Below are 21,823 nucleotides of genomic sequence, written 5' to 3' on the forward strand. Positions count from 1 at the left end.
ACTGTGTAATAGGTAATTAGGTCATGTTTACATATAAGAGATATAAGGAATAGAAAAGTAAAGGAAATAGTGATGCAATGAGGAATACTTTTAAAACCCATAGTAACCAATGGCCATGTTTTCACCAAATAATAAACATTCCAAAGAAGTACAGGCTATTAAGTCAATATAAAAATAGTTACGACACTAGTCTGGACATTTTATAAAAATGGAACTGTACAATTGAAAAACTAGGAAGAAAAGGTATTTTTAAAGCATACCTTCCCCAACAGTTTCATTCATTGTAATACACTTGTATACAGAGATGACCATTTAAAAAAATTTATACATGTGTGCTCTAACAAGTCCTAAATATAATTTGTAATTATTGGTGGGCTTGAGTGTTTTATCACTGATACTAAAAATAGTCTATTCTAAGCTATAGTATGTTGCTTTTTGAAATGTTTTTCTGCCCAAATACTGGAAACTTTTGAATAGTCAACTAGACAATGATGGTATGAGGACATTATAAACATTGAGGCTTTTATCATGCTCTGCTGTAGGTAACACTTGTAATCATTAGATATTTTAATAGCCTCATGAGGGTCCTTATTACAAAGATTACTAGAAGGAAGCACTGCTATCACAGAAGTATGTTCAATGACAGATTGAAGGCAATTTGATATGGATCACAGCAGGTTTTAAACTACAACTCACACTTATATTTCTATAAAAAAAAACTCCAGTTTTAAAAAAATACTCATATCGACCTATAAAATCTGAAGTTATATTTTTTATGTGTCAAGCTTTGGGTAACTTGAATTTTTCTCTTTTAAAAAATACTATAAAGCTTAAAAAGAAAAATCAAGAACCCATAATGCTAAAGTAAAAATACTTTGAAATGATACAAGATTATTTTACAAAAGAAGCAATAAAGTAGAAAAGGTTTTAATTAAAGCAACATTAGCAGAGCTTCTGAGTAAGACACAGCCCCTTCTCAGTTAGCAAAGCACCACCTTCTAGTCAGTGGGGAAAGTCATGCTATTGGGTATAATGCTCACCCCTTCACACTACACACAACAGATCATAAAAAACACAAGTAGGTTAGCATTAACAATGAAGTATAAACTTCAAAAATATACCCAAAGGATCAGGCAAAGGACAAAGGGTTCTTTTCTAGAGTGAGGACTGGTAAGTGATTCTATGCAGCACCAACGGAAATCAGATTGATGAGTTTGGATCCATTGAATCTGATATAAGTAATGTAAGTCTTCCCTTTTCTACTTGGGTCTATGGAAATGAGAAAATGCAGTATTTTTAGTTAAAATGTACTGATATTTATTTGTATGGTACCCTCAGCAGGTGAGTGTTCTGGCTCTACAGTAATGCCCCTTACATTGTTAGCTACCTGTTTTTCAGGATCTTTGCCACCTGCAGGAGCCAGACAGAAGGCAGATGAGAGTAAGATGCCCTGCAGTGAAGGGGCTCTACCACAGCCTGTGGTCTTTTTGGATGTTATCTGCCTGAGTTAATTTTCTATCCCTTTTCTGGTTCCATCGATATTCTATGAGGAAAGGGAAGGAAAACATTTCATACACTAGAACAAGCTCTCCTGACTTCTCATCCTAAAGATGATCACTGTGCTCTGAGTCTGCTCTTTACCTAAGAAACATATAGCCAAACCACCCTGCTTCCAGGAAGAACCCTGATCATGGCCACAGTTCCAGCACTTACAGATAGTTCTAGTCTTTTAGGCCTTTTATTCGTTTTTTAAAATCTAACACTACAAAGTGATAACATTTTAAGTCATAAACAGAAAGAACATTTGTTCTTTTTTTTTTTTTTTTTCCTTCCAGGACAAGGTTTCTGTGTGTTAATAGTCCTGGCTGTCCTGGATCTCGCTTTGTAGACCTGGCTGGCCTTGAACTCACAGAGATCCGCCTGCCTCTGCCTCTGCCTCCCGAGTGCTGGGATTAAAGGTGTGCACCACCACCGCCGGGTGAACATTTGTTCTTATGTGTTCTCTTGGTCCTGTATTTCTTTACTATTCCATTTTTAAAATATGGCTGTCTTTAGCTCTTAAGCTGATTTCATGATCCACTGGTTAAGACCTATAATTTAAAAACACTGCCACTGAGGATTTCAGTTGCATCCGAGATAAAAAGCAAAGACATGGAGCACAGGCAGATCTGATAGTTTCAGACACCTCTAAGTACATATGGCACATACCTTTTGATTTGATCTTTTTAATGCAGAGGCTTATACAAGGGAACAATTGGCATAGGCTAAAGAATGAGCCAACATGGTGATACCAAAGAATAGGAAATTCAGTGTTGAGTATTTTCTTGTTTTGTAAAACTTTGTAGGAATTGATACTGGGATACTACTGCTACTACATATCAGAAAAAAAAAGGGGGTGGGGGATAGGATTATGATCGAGATCATAGAAAACCCCAAGACACCAGATACCAGGGAAGGATGCTCCCCCAAACAATGTGAAAGCAAAGCTACTGGAGAAATCTTAACACTATGGTTTCTGGATGATTCTTCTCAAAAGATTCTGGATTCTGAAAAAGACTACAGAACCAAACATGTAACTGTAAATTATAAAATGTTATGCTAATGTCTCATCTATGTTAATGGTAATCAATGTTCCTAGTTTTCATTGTTGTTTAGATACATTAGCCTAGAACAACCTGTGTCTTTCTACTGCACAGCGAGAGTAATGAGAGGAGGTGATAGGTACCTGATTCATAAAGAACAAGAGCTATTTCTCAGTTTTTATTGATACAGGAACAAGGAGGACAGGCACATTAGCTATGTATGTGCACTAGTAATAAAACACATCCTGCTGGCTGCCAGAAGATACAAAATTGCTATACTAGCTATTACTTTTGCACTTTATCATGGCACACTTGGGGAGTTATGAATCTAATTTTCCTGAACTCATGAAAGAAGTAACTAATGAAGTATTTAACTGTTGGCAGTGACTGGGATGCTAGGAAAGCAACATTCTAGATAAGGAGAGGATAGCAACCTTCTATTTTTTTAAAAAAGAATTTATTTAATTTTATGTGCATTGGTGTGAGGGTGTCAGATTCCCTGGAACTGAGATTCCCTGTAACTTAGTTACAGACAGGTGTGAACTGCCACGTGGGTGCTGGGAATTGAACCCAGGTCCTCTGGAAGGGCAGCTAGTGCTCTTAACCACAGTGCCATGTCTCCAGCCCTGATACCAACCTTCTAACTACCTCTCTTCACAGGTTTAATCTGCAAACTTGGAGGGGCTCAGCAACAGAGGAAACTTGTACTTTACCTTGAAGAAAGGTCATCTTGGGGATACACAACTACAACCATTAAAGATGTGTCATCTTTTGATTCAATTTATGTTTAGCAGAGAAAGCATTCTGGGAGATTCCACCAATAACAATCCGAAATCAGATGGTAACATGAGCAGGATTTGGGCAGCAAAAACTGCAGCCACAGTCTGACATGCTGTTCATTCCAGCTTTCACAGCAAACAAGAGGCTCAACAAGCCTGCAGGTTAAACACCCAGTGACCAAACAGACGCTTGGATTTCAACACCAGTTTATAACAAGTTGTTAACGTGACAATCTAGATTGAACACTGTGTGGTATTCAATAACCGATGAAGACATTCTATTTAATAGTTCACAATTGGACATTCATTCTTTTTCACTTTAAATAGTCCACTGATAGTAAAGAGCAAAGATCTTGGACAAAATCCAAAGGGAAAAAAACCTGTAACCTTATTTTTTACTATGATGGAGTTGAGAATTTTTGTAGTGACGAGCCTGCATTTTTAAGTAAGTGTTTCTCACCTGAATAACTACAAAGTAGGCAAACCTGAAATTCTTAATCCAAAGCAACAGGAATGGTTACTGGTTAGATTTTAGGGTTTGCACTTTAACTCATGAGCGAAGCTGTTTATTCTAGAACATAACTTATTAGAGCTTAGATGTTGGAAAGAGTTTTTGTTTTTTGTATTTTTAAATTCCTGTTACCAGTAAACAGAAGGTAAGCATTATTAAGGCTTTAATTTTTTCCTTTGAAAACAACCGTCTATTAACAACACAAAGTAGGTAAATCCATGGAGTTCCCCTGAGGAAGTATTTCCAAGGCTTTAAAGATCTGGAGGGACTTTACCTTTTTGGATATGACACTCAGTTTTTAAAGCCTCTAAGTCTGTGATCCAAGGGATATTATGTCCAATCTCAAAAGATTGTTTTTTTCACAGTTATACTATGCATTTTAGTATAAACCAAATAATTTTTTTTAAAAAATAAGGAAAATACCAAAATATTTATTTGTAAAAAGAACTTCATGATTCTGAAGAAATTACCAAAGTGTTCAATGTCATTACTGAGGCAGTGCTTAATCTGATCATTTTCCACCCCTCAGGGAGACAAAGTAAGCATAAGAGAAGTTTACAACATTAAATGGGAAACTACATTTTGTTTGACATGAAGACTGTGAGCAATCTCTCTACACTACTGAGACTATCCTGGAGTAAACACTTCCTTTTATAAAATATTAGGAATCATAACCAGATGCATGATTCAGATTAGGAAACTGAATGGACCTTCTAGTATTTTAATCACATAGCTGTTTGCCCAGTTGGCTCTGTTTTGTTTGTTTGTTTGAAAGCATCTAAGAGCAGAGGGTCCCTAAAATGACTCCTATTCTCCACAGGGTTGGAGGGAACAGCACGGAACTGTAATAATGAAGTGTGGTGCCTCCAGGCAGCGGCGTCCCTCTTCAGAGGCTCGGAGACGGTTCTCTTGCTTCTTCCAGCTTTGTAAGGATCCACTGTTGGGGAGAAATAAAGAACATTTACTCATCTCAATGGACCTGTGATGAAAAAAATATAATGAATGGAAATCTAGAGCCAACATTAAGTTTGGGCATAAACTGATAGCCAATAGCTAACCTACATACTATAGAAGAGAATACTGACATAGTCCAGAGTTCAGAGGAACACTATTTCTCTAAGGTCCTTGGAATTAGAAGTTCATCTTGGGAATTAAAGGAACATCTTGAGAATAAGCAAAGTACAATAAATTATTCTGCCAGGAAAAGGATAATTTGGTGACCAGACAACTAGCATTGTCTGAACAATCCGTTTTGCAAAGCTCTTTTCCCCTTGCACCAGTTTTGCATCTAGGAATTCAGTTGAGTAGGAACAATTACAATTTTGTAGTTGGTAATAGCACAGAAACATCTTTGTGCAGTTTCGATCCTCTCATGATAAAAAAAAAATATGTTGAAATGACTAGAAATTATTAAAATGAAATTAATACAAACCTTTCTATCAATAGTGTCCATGATTGTGGGATCTGCATGATCAGTGAAAGGTTGTGATATAGTTGTGTCTCATTTCTAAAAGATTTAGAAGGTAGCTAAATAAGATCCTTTGGTGACTGTCTCCTCACAAATACACCAAGTTGAACAGCTACTCATGTATCAAACTGCCTTCATAAGAAAGAGCTAAGGAAATTAGGTGAGACCACAATGCCTGTTTATTAAGTATGGAGAACAAAAAAAGACATCTAAGAAGGAAGGTAAGAGTTGCACATACCACACTGTAATCCAACTTCAAGCAATTCAGCATGGAAAAATGTGCCCCCCAAGCCCCAGGGTCATGACAGTTGATTAAGCACAGTTCTTAGACTTGAAACTTAGCCATGCCATGCCACAGTGAAACCCCAACAACTCCTGGTCACTGAACCAATGGACTATGCTAGGTGGCTGATTACAATTACCACCTTTCCCCCAATTTCAGGCAGCAGAGCACAGAGCAAGGTATCGCCTGCTGGGGACCAGGGCAAGCAAGGCCATGACAGAGTTAAACTCAAGTTCCACATGGGCTGTATTAAGACCTCACCTATGAATAATTATGTGGAATATAAATGGATTAAATATTCCAAATAAAAGAAAGTGTGGTTGGCTAGATTAAGAACCCATACAACCCCAAAACCAAATCTAATATGTGATTTATAAGAAATGCATTCATTTCTAAGGACATATATGAATTAAAAGAGAAGGAACTGAATAAGATATTCCATGCAAATGGAATGCAGAACAAACCAGGGGTAGCCATACTTAAAAATCAACTTTATACCAAATGTTGCAAAAAAAAAAAAAAAAAAAAGACTAGAATTTGATCCAAAGAAACATGGACACAGAGATAAACCATTCACTGTGCTTTAAGGAATTAGAAAAACTACAAACCAAACTCCAAATTAGAGGGAAAGAGTAAGAACCAAAACAAATAAATGACAGAGAGACAAATAAATCAATGAAGTCTTAAAGTAATAGACAAAGCTCTTGGCTGGAATAAAAAGAAGAATCAGAACCAGAAATGACATTACAAAATGACACCACAGAAATAAAGATCATTAGAGATTATTATGAATAGCTGTGTGCCAAAATATTGGCAATAAATTCTAGATGCATGCAACTTACCAAGACTGAAACACACACAAACATAGCTTAGTTAAAAAAAAAATGAAATTGAAGCAGTAATAAAATCTACCTTCAAAGAAAAGCCCAGTTAGCATATTCTGTCTCCTTGTTCCAGGTCACAAATATATTAACACTTCAGTGTTTTCTTCCTGTTTCTTGGTAATTCACCCACCTTTCTATGATTAGTATGTCAATGGTGTCTTTAATCACAATACCTTTATAGAAATTGCATAGCATGTGCTAAATTGTATAGCATACACTTACTGGTCCAAGTTACATAGGAGGAGAGCAGTTAGTATCTAGATGTGACAAGTGAATTGGTAGATAACCACATTTGATGGAGAATGTAGTAAGAAGGCAGGAGGCACAGGGATAAAGTGAAAGGTCCAGTGCTCTTAAAATGAGTTACTCCAAACAGTACAATGCTGCATCAAGAACAGTGTCTTAGCTATGATTAATGTGACAATAGGCTTCATTTTCTTGTAATTGTCATGATCCCTCAACCATGTACAGTACTTTTCAGTTTAGACCACTCTCATTTCAAAGACACTAACGTTAACTGACTTTCCTCCAAGTTCTACTAACGAGCAAGAGGGGAAATCGTGAAACCTACAGTTTCTGACTACAGGTTTGGTCTCTTTATCTATTTTGTTACACCACTGTAACTGTGTAGTAAAGAAGTTAGCAACATAGTTACACTTTCTCTGCTGGAGTGGACAGATTAACATTAGAACAGAATTAATTTTGGTGTTTGTTGACAGTTAAAAAATGAAGTGTAACAGCATTTAAGAAGGGGAACATGCTGAAACCTGTAATTTCAGCTCTTAAGAGGCAGAGGCAGGAAAAAGGTGGGTTCTAGGATATCCTGGACTATATAGTGAGATCTTGTCTCAAAAAATAAAAAAGACCACCTTACACCTGTCAGAATGGCTACTATCAAAAACACCAATGACAGTCAATGTTGGAGAGGATGTGGAGCAAAGGGAACTCTCCTCCACTGTTGGTGGGAATGTAAACTTGTACAACCACTGTGGAAATCAGTATGGCGGTTTCTCAGAAAATTAGGAATCGAACTACCTCAAGACCCAGCCATCCCACTCTTGGGCATATACCCAAGGAATGCTGATTCATACCATAAAGATACATGCTCAGCTATGTTCATAGGAGCACTACTTGTAATAGCCAGAACCTGGAAACAACCTAGATGCCCGTCAATGGAAGAATGGATGAAAAAAATGTGGTACACATACATAATGGAGTACTACTCAGCAGAGAAAAACAATGAAAGCATGAAATTTGCAGGCAAATGGATGGAACTAGAAAAAATCATCCTGAGTGAGGTAACCCAAACCCAGAAAGACAGTCATGGTATGTACTCATAAGCGGATTCTAGATATAAAATAAAGAACACTCAGACCACAACCCATAGAACCATGGAGGCTATATATATAGCATGGAGGTCCCTAGGATGACTGTGGCTTATAATAAATTTCGGTTTTACTCAATTATTGAAAAAAAAATAGCCAAATGAATGGAAACACATGAACTATGAACCAAAGGCTGAAGCCCCCCCAGCTGGATCAGGCCCTCTGAATAGGTGAGACAGTTGATTGGCTTGATCAGTTTGGGAGGCAACTAGGCAGTGGGACCGAGTCCTATGCTCACTGCATGAGTTGGCTGTTTGAAACCTGGAGCTTATGCAGGGACACTTGGCTCAGTCTGGGAGGAAGGGACTGGACCTGCCTGGACTGAGTCTACCAGGTTGATCGCAGTCCTCGGGGGAGGATTTGCCCTGGAGGAGGTGGGAATGGGGGGTGGGCTGGGGGTAAGGGGAGGGTGTGGGAGGGGGGAAGAATAGGGGAACCCGTGGCTGATATGTAGAACTGAATGGTATTGTAAAATAAAATAAATAAAATTTAAAATAAATAAATAAGCATAAAAAAGAAAAAAATAAATAAAAAAAATAAAAAAGAGCAATTTGATTTGAAAAGCCAGAGTGTTGAAAAGTATTAAAAACAAAAGCCCTACACAAAATTTATTTCCTGCAAAATATGGCTTCAAAGTAAGATGCTTCTATGAGGCTTAAATAAAAGATTATATTTACCCTAGCATCCTCTGGAGTCTTGAAGTTAATTATTTTTCCAAATTCTTTGGCATGGAATACAGATTTCACCCGTTCCTATAGACAGAATTCATAAGTTCATTAAAAAGAAAACAGTTTTAGAAAGACAATAAAGAAATGCCTTTCCCCCCTTATAGATACTACAATTACATTGTCTCAGAAAAGCTATCCTGAGACAAAGCAGCATTCATAAAAGACAGATCAAAGAGACAACTTGCTGTGGGATGGTCTGTATGTCAAATTGCTCTGATTGGTCAATAAATAACTGATTGGCCAGTGGCTAGGCAGGGAGTATAGGCGGGACTAACAGGAGAAAAGAACAGGAAGGTGGAAGGAGACACTGCCAGCCACCGCCATGACAAGAAGCATGTGAAGACGCTGGTAAGCCATGAGCCATGTGGCAAGGTATAGATTTATGGAAATGGATTAATTTAAGATATAAGAACAGTCAGCAAGAAGCCTGCCACGGCCATACAGTTTGTAAGTAATATAAGTCTCTGTGTTTACTTGGTCAGGTCTGAGCGGCTGTGGGACTGGCGGGTGATAAAGATTTGTCCTGACGGTGGGCAAGGCAGGAAAACTCTAGCTACAACAACTTCAATGCACTATTTTAGAAAATATAAATATCAAAAACACAGTCTATTCTACATACCTTTGCTTCAATGCGCAATCTTCTCCCATGGACAATGAATGGCTCTTTGGTAAATTCATCAAAACTATACTGCCATTCACATGTAAGCTGTCCAAATGTTCCCTTTGTTACAAACAACACACCACTAGGGGAGGGGGAAGGAAGAATTCACTTTAGAATTGAGGAACTTAGGTCAATGGAAGATTTATTTTAATTTTTGCAAGCACACATGGAAAATTCATAAACTAATTCATATTAAAATCTTATTTTTCTTTCTTTTTTTTTTTTTTTTTTTGGTTTGTCGAAACAGGGTTTCTCTGTGTAGCTTTGCGCCTTTCCTGGATCGTGCTCTGTAGACCAGGCTGGCCTCGAACTCACAAAAATCCACCTGTCTCTGCCTCCCGAGTGCTGGGATTAAAGGCGTGCGCCACCACCGCCCGGCTTAAAATCTTATTTTTCAAAAAATTTAATGTGGATGTGTGTGGGCCTGAGTTGAGTGTATGTATGTGCACATATGTGCAGGTACCCAGAGAGGCTTGAAGAGGCCATTGGATCCTCTGGAACTGGAGTTCAGGTGACTGTGCACCACTTCATATAGATGCTGGGAACTAAACCTTGATTTTCTGCAAGGGCATCAAGTATTCTTAACAGCTGAGCCATTTCTATAGCCCCACAAAAAACCATAATGAATTTAGGGCTTGAGGTATGACTTAACAGTAAACTGTCTCCTTAAAGTATGAGGCCCTGGGTTTGATTTCCAGTACCACAAACAAAACAAAATGAAAAATCCAATAAATTTAAAACAATGGAAATTATAAAAGTATCTGTTTTCAAACCATAATGTACTAAAATTAAAAACTAGTTAACAGAAACATGAAAAATAACAATACTCTCCAATGATTAGAAATAAAGGCATTTCTAAAACAAAACATGAGTTAAAGAATCTCAAATAATAAAAATAATTGGCATAGGGTAAGAATATAAATAAAAAAACTGTAGGATGTAGATGAATCAACGCTTAGTGGGAAATGTATAGCATGACATATACTAGAAAAGCTGAGTTGAAGTCATATAAATAAGGCTTTTTCTAAGGAGTGGTAAGCATTTACAGAACCAACTACCAGAAAATATTCAAGAATGATGTAACAGGTTAGAATAATATACACTTTGCACCCTTCGCCAGAAAGAGGCTTTTCTAATCACACTGAAAAAAAATCAAATACTGAAAATTCTTGAGGTTTTCCAGGAAAATCAAGTTCTGTCATTGTCAAAAATCAGAAATTTTAAAAATACATCATCTTAGGCTTCATGGGGGAAGAAATGAGAAAAATGCATTTCATCTATGATTCTACTTAATCTTTCCTTCAAAGGACATTCTCCCACAGTTGCTCTTTGTAGTTGAGACACCAATTTTAAGTTGATAGCACACACTTTCAGAGATTGATTTAAGAAACAGCCCGTGCTTAAAGACATAAGCTAGTCAGGCTCTTGCTTCAGTCTTCCTCTCCATCATGTACACCAGTCTGAGACTGTTGGAAATGCTGAAAAAGACCCAGTGGTCCAGTCTACAGGTTTTTCTGAAGATGTCATAGCTGGGAGTATCTTCACACAATGTTCTATTCACACTGGTATACCCAGTTAAGGACAGTAAATCTATGTATTCTTTTGAAGAAATGCCGTTAAGAGGACTGCTGACTTCCCGAACAACTCGAGTGGTATTGGGAGGGTAAAGTCTACCTGAGAGGTCAGTTCTATACAATTTTTGTACCCAGTGAAATAGTTGAAATAAATACTGAACTAACTTCCAATTCTGTTAATTTATGATTGTGTTTATCTGCAAGCATACACAAAGCTGAACTTAAACATATGATCAGACTTTAGAGCAATCAGTGTAGCTATATGGAAACTATGAACATGAGAACCTGTCACCCTTATCAATTATATTAGAAAAGGAAAAGAAGTTACCGTCTTGTTATCATGAACATATCTGTTTTATTGATCATGACATGGGTAAAATACTTGTATTTTGCAAATCTTCCATTTTCCATGACCTGTAAAAAAGAATAATAAAACTGACATATTTCATTTTATTTTATGATTCTCAAAAAAACTTCTTAGTGGAGGCAAATCATTAACATACTTAACACAGGAAATACACCAAAATTGAATCAAATATGCATACAATTGTTATGTCCTTTGTAGATGTGTTTATCACACTGCTTTACTTGGTGTTATACAAATACAGAAACAGCAGTTTTTAAGTATTAGGCTTTTAGAAGATTGTTAGCTTACAGGTTCAAACTCAATCTAATAGGTATTAAGCCATCATAGACATTTTATCCTTGAATCCTATCACATTTGTACAAAAACATTTAAGTACACACATTTAAATGTAGAAATTAATAGGGAAGAGACAGGTGCCTGTTTTTAAAAATGGTTTTCTTTGCCAGTCTCAGATCTGGTTAAAAAAATATGAAACAAAGTTTCTGGACAAACCCCAAGCCTACTAACAATGTGTAAGTTCACTTTCAGGACTGCTAAAACACTATAATGTTTGTTAAAATCCTTTGCTCTAGAAAATACAAATGTAACCATACATATAGTTATTATTTGTTTTAACACCATTTTTTTTTTTAGGATGCAAGTACCTTGGATATTTAAAATAAAAGCAGACTGTGTTTTAAAGGCAAGTGATGTAAAATTTGTGATTAAGAATACTTTTAGATGTTTATTAAGAATTTAGGCACTGGGTATGGTGTCTCATGCCTTTACTCCCAGCACATGGGTTGCAGAGGCAGGTGGATCTCTGTGAGTTGGAGACTAGCCTGGTGGTTTACAAAGCCAGATTCAGGACAGCCAGAGCTGTCACAAAGAGGAACCCAGTCTCGAAACACCCCTCCCACTTCCCCCAGAAAGGAACTTAGGCTGGTAGGAGCCATGAAGAAATCCCAAGAGATCTTAAATAGTCTAAATTGTGTCCCATGAAGCTACATTAAAAAAAAATCATTTAGTTAAGAAAAAATGTTCTAAACATCTTGGTATAAAAGGTAAGGGGAGAGTCTTCACCTTTATTCCTTTATTGGCAAAGGAAGGAAACAAAACATCAGGCAGCAGGGTGAGGCAAACAGATTACTTTCATGGAAGGCACTGACATGCACATTTTTAACTTTGAGATTATAAAATATTACGGAAAACATCTTTATTCTCTATTGCAGTATGTAGAACAGTTAAACACCAAGTGAAAATGGGACATAGCCACAGACTGAGAAAAACTTATTCAGGATTATTAGATAATTTATAAACTACATGTAAATAAGTTTGAAGACTTAGGTGAAATAGATAAACAAATGTAAGCTAAGAGAAAGCAGCATCAAATTTTAGAGGAGGGGCAGAAGGTATTTTCAGATAGCAGCGTATCTGAAAAACTTGGTAACTCATTTCAAAATGGAAGGGAAAAATCATTTTCACAGTGATAAAGAAAAGATAATCTATTCTTGTTTTATAATATGCATAACCTATAAGATAAAGCTACAAAACTTTGAGATAAAGTTTTACTTTGTAATGCAGGCTTGACTTCAAACTCCCAATTCTCCTGCCTCAGTGTGCAAATGCAGGTGTGCACCACCAAGATCAGAAGTTATTTTATTGATGAAAATTTTTGAAAATGAAAATCCCTGCATTATTCTTGGATGTTATCACTCATTTTTGTGGAGTCTATGCACCTATTTTCCTCCTTGTACTTATTTCTTCCATCTCCTCTTTCTCTGGGCTTGGAGAGAACTGATGACAGCAGAAGTGGCTCATCTTTTTAACTGTACACACTTTAATTTGTTTTTATTTGAAATAAATAAGCTTATTAAAGTGTTCTGTTTTAATTGGCCAAATTCTGAAACCAAGAATACAAATACCAATTCCCTTACACCACTACTATAAAAGTCGAAAGTCTATACAGCCCATTAATAAATTATAACCTTCAAACCACATAAAAGCCAATGTTCAACTCCCAGGATCTAGCTTCTATGCCAGTATCAAAACAGGGTACTGCAGTTGAACCTTCCATTGTTTTTCACTTAAGACCAAACAATTCTAAGCTGTGCCTGGTCAAATTAAACCAATTTCAATAGTCACAACAGCATCTGGTATAAGCAAGCTACAAATCTTTTACAAATGTAATTGGTGCAATGTTCTCTGTAATTCATCTTTATATGCAACACTGGAAAAACAAATGAACATTCTGGTCACAGCATGTTTTGAAACATAGCTAACTGTGTTCCTGTTATTACAGTTGATATATTTGAAAAAACAAAGTCACCGTGCAGCATAGCTCTGCAGGTGTCTCCATTACCAGCATATGAAACTGAGTAAGAACATTATAGGCAGAGTCTAAAACTTTGAAACTAAAGTTGCAGAAGCATAGGAGAGAATTTGATAGGTTACCAGCCATGTTACAGTGTAGAAATGTACTTTTGGTCACAATTTCCTGGCTCATTATTTGACTTTGTAAACACATTTTATATGAAAATTTATGGTTTTCTAAACATCAAAAATGCCACAGACTTTGACACAAATATTATTATTCATCCAACACAATCTTTTTTTTTTTTTTTTTTTTTTTTGGTTTTTCAAGACAGGGTTTCTCTGTGTAGCTTTGCGCCTTTCCTGGAGCTCACTTGGTAGCCCAGGCTGGCCTCGAACTCAACAGAGATCCGCCTGGCTCTGCCTCCGAGTGCTGGGATTAAAGGCGTGTGCCACCACCGCCCGGCCCAACACAATCTTTATACATGAAGAAACTGAGGATTGGGTGTTTCACCCTCCACAGTTGTGTAGTAAGGTTGCAGTTGACTAGCTTGGAATTAATTGCAAACATGGCTCAGAACATAGCTATTTGCATCTTTCATGCACATTTTTCACTGTACCATGGCCCCTCTTACATGTCAGTCACACTTTCCTATGCAACCTTAAAAATGTCTTTGACAAACCTGGCGGATGCCAGTTACTGAGGCAGGTTGTTAAGTAGCTGAATATTTAAAACCAACAGGTCAAAATCCTACATCCTTGTATTCTAAACAGATGCTAGTTTTAAAAGTTTCCACTACAGTAACTTCAGATACCATGTAAAATAAAAGAATGAGTACAATAAAGGTTAGGCATCAACATATGGAAGCTTTAGATACCAAGTATTTGGCTGAAGTATCAAGGACTTATCAACCAGTACCTTTAGGACATGTGACCTTTATTTTTTGTAGTGTAGTGATAAATAAAAAACAATTTTGCCTTACTCATTAATAGTTTCTATGAATTACTTGTAAAACAGCATTCACTATGCATGTCAGAATCTTCAGGCAGCATTTCACATGGTTATTGTTAAAAAGTTCCTATCTGAATTTGGAAAAAGACAAGATCTTATCGTACTTTACTAAATGTAATTGAAGAAATCTACTAAACCAAATTAGAATATGATCAAAATACATGACTCTCCTAGAACAGTGTTTCATAGTCATGAGGTTTGTGTTTTGTTTTTTAAATACAGTAACATGTGAGCTAGGAAAGGTGGCACATGCCTTTAATATCAACACCTGGGAGCATGGGAAGTATAGGCAAGCAGATCTCTTGAGTTTGAGACCAGCCTGGTCTACATAGTGAGTTCCAGGACAGCAAGAACTACACAGAGCAACCCTGTCTCAAAAAAACTAAATAACTAACTAATAAAGACAGCAACATGTGGAATGAAAATGAACCAGGTGGCACACATCTGTGATACCAGGACTTAACAGGATGACATAGGCCAGCTTGAGTTTCCTCACAAGGTCCACGTCAGCCTCTACTACATAGCAAGACTGTCCCAGGAAAGAGAGGAGAGTGAGGAAGAGGAAGGAACAGGGAGAGATAGCTAACTGGATGTTGTGCTTAAAAGAATCTTACCTTTACAGAAAGTTGGAGTAAATATTACAATTAAGAATTGTAAGCATTTCGGGGATTTAAAAAAGTTTTACTAAGTCACTTTAACTGAAACTTCAATGACTAAAAAAAGAAGGTATCAATCAAGGTTTTGTAAGGAACCATGGTAAGAACAAGGACCTCAAACTCCAGCGCTTCCTTACACAAGGAACAGAAAGGCAAGACAGTTAAAATGTCCAATCTTAATGCTTTGTCATTAGGTTTGAAGGGGAAGTTTTTAGTCCCTCATATGTTATAAGCTATCCTGACTGTCAGCCAAAGCATATGTACAGGAATGGTAACAGGTTAGGTATGAAAGCTGAGTATAACCCTTTATATAAAATCAAGTGAAGAAGTTAAATCTCAGGAGGTGAGAACTGTTACCAACTAGCACAGCCAAAAAAAAAAAAAAAAAAAAAAAACCCAGCCTGGAGAAAGCAAAGAATTATGCTCATGAAATAGCTAAACGCACTGCTCCCAGCCGAGTATCGTCAGCCCACCTAACACATTCTAGAAGCAGTGTGTGTGCATGAAAAATAATGAAGTGCAGAGTGACTAAAGTATTTCAAGCAGGACATCTACTCATCAGGATTTATTTATTTATTCCTCCTAAATATACTTGAAATAACAATAGCATTTCATTTGCAATACTGTATAATTAGAAACAGTCCAAATGGGTTGGTTTCTATTTTAAACAATTAGTATGTAGAAATTATCATGGTATTATAACTATTCTACTAACCTTGAAAGGAAAGAAAAAGGATGAGATTTAATGATGCTTTTATCCTGGCAAAGAGGAGACAAATGAGGAATACATAGTTTATTAATGGTGGCCAAGAGCTAGCATAAATTGGTATTCATCTGGAATAATAAAAATACAATAGAGTTCTTATTAGGCATACTAATAATAATCACATCCACTATCTTACTTGTTTTACTCCTAACAATACCAAGTCAAGTGACACTACAAATTATATCCATTTTTGGAGCAGAGGTGAGACAGGCATCAAAAGATTAAAGTTAGTAAAAGGAAAGCTTAAAACTAAAGGTTTATTTGGCTCAAAAATTCAAGCCCTGACCTATGAAGTCTTGCTATATCTCAAGTAATAGTTTTTAATATCAAAATCAGTGAACACAGCACTACAGTTGGCCCTCTGTATTTGTGGTTTCAGCACCCAATCATACTTGGGATCCTAAGTACTTTTTAAAAACTGTAACTATATCTGTAACACACATTCTTTATCAGTATTCCTGAGGAATATGGTAACTATTTACATTGCACTTATATGGAATTTAGAATTATAAGTAATATATAAAATATACAGGAGAATATACTTATGTTCTGTGCAAATACTGTCACTGCATATGGATCCAGAGGTTTAGGTATGCCTGGAGGTCCTAGAATCAATCTCCTGTGGCTATTGAGGAATGACTACATGTACTTTACAGAATATTACAGCAGACACTGTGGAATCTCATTTTGTCAATTCACTGAGATATAGTTTAGATATCCTACAAATTCAAAGACGTCTTTAGCTTCAAAGTTCATGAAGTATCTGGGTGCATTGTCTCTTGAGATGAGTACTTTGTGTCTCAGTTCCTTTACTTCTGTAGAGCCTTGCATTTTAGTGAGCAGGGGAAGAGTGTGAAGATCATTATGTTAGAGAGCTGGCCTTTACCACAGCATGTACTTAATCCCTATCACTTGAATAATTACGATTGTGAGGGATGAGCAAAACTTTGACTACTGTCTTAAGCACTATAACCCAAATTTCTTCCAAAAAACCAAAAACCAAAAACAAAACTAATACAAACAACAGGGTTCAACAAAGACAAATGAATACATAGTAGTAAAACTGTGGTTTGTTCAACATAAATCATGGCCCCAAATCAGGCTGAGAAAAATCCAATTATACACATGTGACATCTTTTTTTGTTTGGGAAATTTTAAATTTCAGAGTAGCTTAGCAACTTACTCCAGAAAAGTTAATTTCACAAGAAATATCCAACCTTTCATCTTTGTGCTCCAACTACACTAGATCTCTAGTAACAGTAACTGCCTCAGACATATCTAAGTGTATATTTCTCCACAGTACTTCCCAAAGGGTCCTGTAGGGAGAAGGTTGTTATATAATCCATTAGAATTATCATAAGTGACTAAGATATCAGTACCATTTGACTGTTAAAGATTGAACTAAGAAACAAAAAATGGTATTTTTCACATATGAAAAATTTTTAGACAAATAAAAGAGGCTCATATAAAAATTACTTCATTTAGCAAACAAAAATATCTTTCCTAGTACTAGTGCTTTGATAAGCGGTGTGGTAGACTCCCCTGTGCGAGAACCTGTCTGCCCACAGAAAATAGAGGATAAAAGGCAAGGAAACAGTGGCATCAGGAACTGTAAGCCTGGACTCAGAATTTAGCATTTAGCTTAATTAGGCCTGAAGATTTTCTAAACTAGTACTTACTATAGTATCTGTATATATAAAACCTATCCATCTCCTTGGTAAGAAAGAGGGTAAAATTCAAATGGAGTCTATCTAGGCATAACATTCAAGGGTTTAAAAAATGTTAATATATTCTGGATTTCTATTATAATACTATTTACCTGTTCTTATGATATTTACAAGTGTAACAATTGTAGTGGTAACAAGTTTTAAAAAATACTTAGAAGTAAAATAGTCTTATTTTCTGAATTTAAAAAGGTAATTTAAATGAATAAATTTTCAATTAAAATGAACAAAAAAGTGGAACAATCCATAAGGAGAGCCATCACTTCAGAAGAACACACAATTAATTTCAAGGTCTTGTTCAGAAAATACTTTTCACCATCACTTGGTGTGACAAAAGTGTCTGCTAGAGTAGTAATCAGAATTACATCCAAGCTAGACAGTGCCCTTCCTACAAGCTGTGCTTTCTCCGAGTCACTACAAATTCGAATTTGCTTATATATATAAAAAAAAATGTGGATATTTCAGTTTTCTCCTTCCATTAGAAATATCTTTCTGGAGGGGAAAGTTACAAGATGAAGAGTGGAATTAAATAAGCCATGTCTCCTACTTCTTGTCCACTTACTCAAAACTTTAGATGAAGCCAGAAGAAGAGTGTCCAAGTACTATTCTGTGGTCTGACTGCTATTTTTAAGCCCTTTCTTCAAGATAAACTGCACTTCTCTTCCTGAAGTAAAAGGAAAGACCACGACGCTGAAGGCAGTTATCCTCCATGGCTATTAAGGCAGTGTTTGAAGCTAATTAAACACCTGTAATTTCTGAAAGAAAAGACATACAACAAGCAAAAGCAGTCTCCCTCCCACAAATTGCACAATAGCAAATATCATAACTCTGTAATGAATTCAAAGACAATATCGATCAAATAAACAACACTTGAAATGGTAAAGAAAGGACAACTCAGCTCTCAGTGTTTGCATATCACGGAAGGATGATGGTTTGGTGGAGCCATGGACTCTCACACACAGTCCAGGAGATTTTATTTTTAAGGGGAAGAAATTTTTTAGAACAAGGAATGTCAAAAGGTGAAAATATACTCAGTGAAAAAGGAAAACAGAAATGTCATCTTGCCATTTGTGTCCCTAAGACTTACGTCTAGGCATCTCATATGTGGGAATTACTCTATGAAGTTAATAACCCTGCTTATAAAAATTTATAATACAAACATTAACTAGGAATTCATGTATCTGAATCAACGTTAAAAAGGAAATAACCCATAAATGGTAAGAATACAAACAATAATCTCTTTCTATCAATTCTTACTTTAAAAGTTGTGTGTGAGAGATGTGTTCACATACTGTTTGGGGAGGGCCATGGGCCATGGTGTGTACGGAGATCAGAAAACACCTTCCAAGGATTGCTCTCGAGTCCTTCTGCCTTCTTCAACACAGATCTCTACTCCACCGTGTGAGCCAAGCTAGGCTTGTACTACTGTCTCTAGCTTTTCCGTGGGTTCTGGGGACCTGTCCTCAGGGTGCCAGGCTCGTGCAGCCAGCGTCTTTACCCACTGAGCTGTCTTCCCACCCCCACTTTTCTCTAGTGAATAAATACTGACAATGGTGAAAATATAAATTTTGAAAGTTTTCTTACCAGTTATAAAACACAATTTTATATCAGAATCAATGTTGGTGAAATCACTCATTCATGAGCAGGACTTTGGGCTTTAGAGGCTCAGTTACACAGAAAAACCTATTATTAATTGAATCTACCTACCTACCTACCTACCAACCAGCCCGGTTTTTTTGAGGCAGGATCTCATTCTATAGCCAGACTGGCCTTCATTCATAGAATTGTCAAGTTTTATTGAATACAGTAAGAACATCTTTGTAGACATAACAGGTTACTGATAAATGACAACTTATAATATATTCTAAGTGGAAACACATTATATGTACTTGATTTAATCTCTAATCTGATTTTTAAAAAACATAGTATCTACTATTTTGTCTGGCTTTAAATTCTGAACACTATGTAAGATCCTCAAGAATGATATATCTCAATTTAGAGTGATTCTTTGTTGTTACTTCACTATTTAGAATAAGTATATATAATGAGGACTACATTAAAATCCAGTAACAGAATTATTACACATTTGCCGTAAAACTGATATTGGAAGGTACACTGTAGAGAATAATTGCTAAATATTCTCTACACTGACTTTACCATACTGAGAGGAAATTATGGATATGAAAGTGCTTTACCACATTAAAATAAAACCATAAATTCATGAAAATCATAAATTATTCTAATATGTTCTTTAATTCAGACCTATTCTGAATCATGTACTTTATTATCTTTTGATTTAAGATTTCCTATAATGCTTTTTACTCATTCATTCACTGAACTTAGATTAAATTAAGTGTACATGTTTTTAATTGATCATCACTTATTACAAAGGAGCAGGTGAGAATAATGAAAACAGGCATTCTTTTTACATGATCATCATTACTTATCTAGATTAATGTCTGCTCTTGATAACATTTTGTTTGAACCTTTTGGACCTTTAATACTTGGAGGATATGATAAATTCACTGGCAAGGAAATCTGTAACAAAAAACTGAGGCTTGAAGATGCAGCAGAAACAGTAACAGGGTAGCTGGTTCTGACCCTCTTTCTATTAGTATAACAAAGTTTAATGTGGAATTTTACCATAGGATTTAAACTAGACAGAACAGCAACAGAAACAGCAATATTCTTCAGTGTACAAGACCTTGAGACATAAATACAATGTTTTCATACTAAGTATGAAATGCCACAGTCAAGATACCTACAATGTTCCAATTTGTACAGTTTAATACATGACCTTAAAACCAACACTCATCAATGAAAAAAAAATTTTTTTTGCCTTTTCTAACTCTATTTTTTTTCCTTCTATTTTATTTTACAATACCATTCAGTTTTACATATCAGCCACGGATTCCCTTGTTCTCTCCGCCCCCCTTCCCTGAAAAAATATTTTTAATGATTTCAAAAAAGATAAAGTTTATTTATTTGTGTGTGTGTGTGTGTGTGTGTGTGTGTGTGTGTGTGTGTGTGTGTGCGCGCACACCTACTTACGTGTTTCTGTGTAGGCCAGGGTACATGTGTGAAGGTCAGAGGTATCAAACTCAGGTCATCAGGTTTGGCCGCAAGTGCCTTTACTCACTAAGCCATCTTGGTAGGCCCCAAGGCTAAAATTTAGTCTGACTAAATTGAGATGTATTTTGGCTTCCTGCTTCAAATGACTATTGAAGTTAATGTTATTCTGTATTTCTATTCATCTAATTATAATGTGAGTGCTAATTGATTTCATTTAAAGGCTCTTAGAAACTTAATCATATACGTGGTTATTATGTATACTGTAGGCAGAAGTGATATGGCTGGGCAGAGGAAGGAATATAAGGTGGGAGGAGAAAGGAGCTCAGACCTTTTCAGCTGAGGAACTGGTGAGGTGAGAAGTGGCTGTGGCTTGTTCCTGTCTCTTGAATCTTTCAGCCTTTACCCTGATATCTGGCTCTGGGTTCTTATTAAGACCAATTAGGATTTGTGCTACAGTAGATTTTTTTTTTTCATTTTGTCAGTTTTCAGTATGTTATTCAAGTACCAGAAAGAAACAACTGAGAATAAAGAATTCCCAATAGTAATTATTCAGGGAAGAGATATTATTCCTATTTTATTCACACAAGCAAATATCATACAGAAATTTAGAATATAAAGTTAAACTATATAAAAAGGTACAGTATAACATAAAATAAGTTCTAAATATTGCTTTTTCATTGACTTTCCTATTGGACAGACACCATTTAAAAACTTGCTAGTTATACAGTCATAAATAAAGAAAGGAACTATTTACCTCATAAGACTTTCAAATGTGAACTCTTTCTATCCTTTGGGTAGGTGCAGAACAATAAAGTACTTGTCTCCAGTTCTACACTTCCAACCAAGATGACAACAGTACAAAACAACAGAGCAATTTTCAGCATTAAACTTTTCTCTGATAAAAGCAGGGCTTTTTAAAAAGCAAAACTGGAAAACCAATTAGTACTCATGGCTAAAGGTGCTTGAAAACATTTCACGGTGGCAGAAAACCAGAAAGGAGCATTATACTGCTAAGGACATATCATACTCCTAAGGGCTAAACTAAATAACAAGGAGCCCTAAGACATATCAATAAAGCT

General features: G+C 36.1%; 2 protein-coding genes and 1 long non-coding RNA gene across 8 annotated transcripts in view; 2 read left to right on the top strand and 1 right to left on the bottom strand.

Moving 5' to 3' along the window:
• Positions 1 to 3,373, top strand: part of Gna14 (G protein subunit alpha 14) — a 177,464-nt gene extending 174,091 nt beyond the window's left edge. The window contains exon 7 of the mRNA XM_076560779.1: positions 3,243 to 3,373. Within this exon, the coding sequence (XP_076416894.1) occupies positions 3,243 to 3,373 (131 nt within the window). The remainder of the gene's footprint in view (positions 1 to 3,242) is intronic.
• Positions 2,748 to 21,823, bottom strand: part of Vps13a (vacuolar protein sorting 13 homolog A) — a 230,136-nt gene continuing 211,060 nt past the window's right edge. For 3 of the 6 annotated variants that reach the window (XM_006970140.4, XM_006970139.4, XM_076560725.1), the window contains exons 69-72: positions 11,184 to 11,269; positions 9,240 to 9,363; positions 8,570 to 8,644; positions 2,748 to 4,809 (exon numbers count right to left, since the gene is read on the bottom strand). In XM_006970140.4, the coding sequence (XP_006970202.1) occupies positions 4,759 to 4,809; positions 8,570 to 8,644; positions 9,240 to 9,363; positions 11,184 to 11,269 (336 nt within the window). In that variant the 3' untranslated portion in view covers positions 2,748 to 4,758. Of the gene's footprint in view, positions 4,810 to 8,569; positions 8,645 to 9,239; positions 9,364 to 11,183; positions 11,270 to 15,897; positions 16,017 to 18,234; positions 18,337 to 21,823 lie in introns of all 6 variants that reach the window. The other 3 variants (XR_013047707.1, XR_013047706.1, XR_013047704.1) reach the window with 3 other exon arrangements.
• On the top strand, positions 7,019 to 11,908 carry LOC121822733 (uncharacterized). Its single transcript, XR_013047717.1, has 2 exons — positions 7,019 to 7,093; positions 11,856 to 11,908. It is a non-coding gene; the product is annotated as an uncharacterized LOC121822733 (long non-coding RNA).

The sequence above is a fragment of the Peromyscus maniculatus genome, chromosome 1, assembly GCF_049852395.1.
Source record: "Peromyscus maniculatus bairdii isolate BWxNUB_F1_BW_parent chromosome 1, HU_Pman_BW_mat_3.1, whole genome shotgun sequence".
Lineage (NCBI taxonomy): Eukaryota > Metazoa > Chordata > Mammalia > Rodentia > Cricetidae > Peromyscus > Peromyscus maniculatus.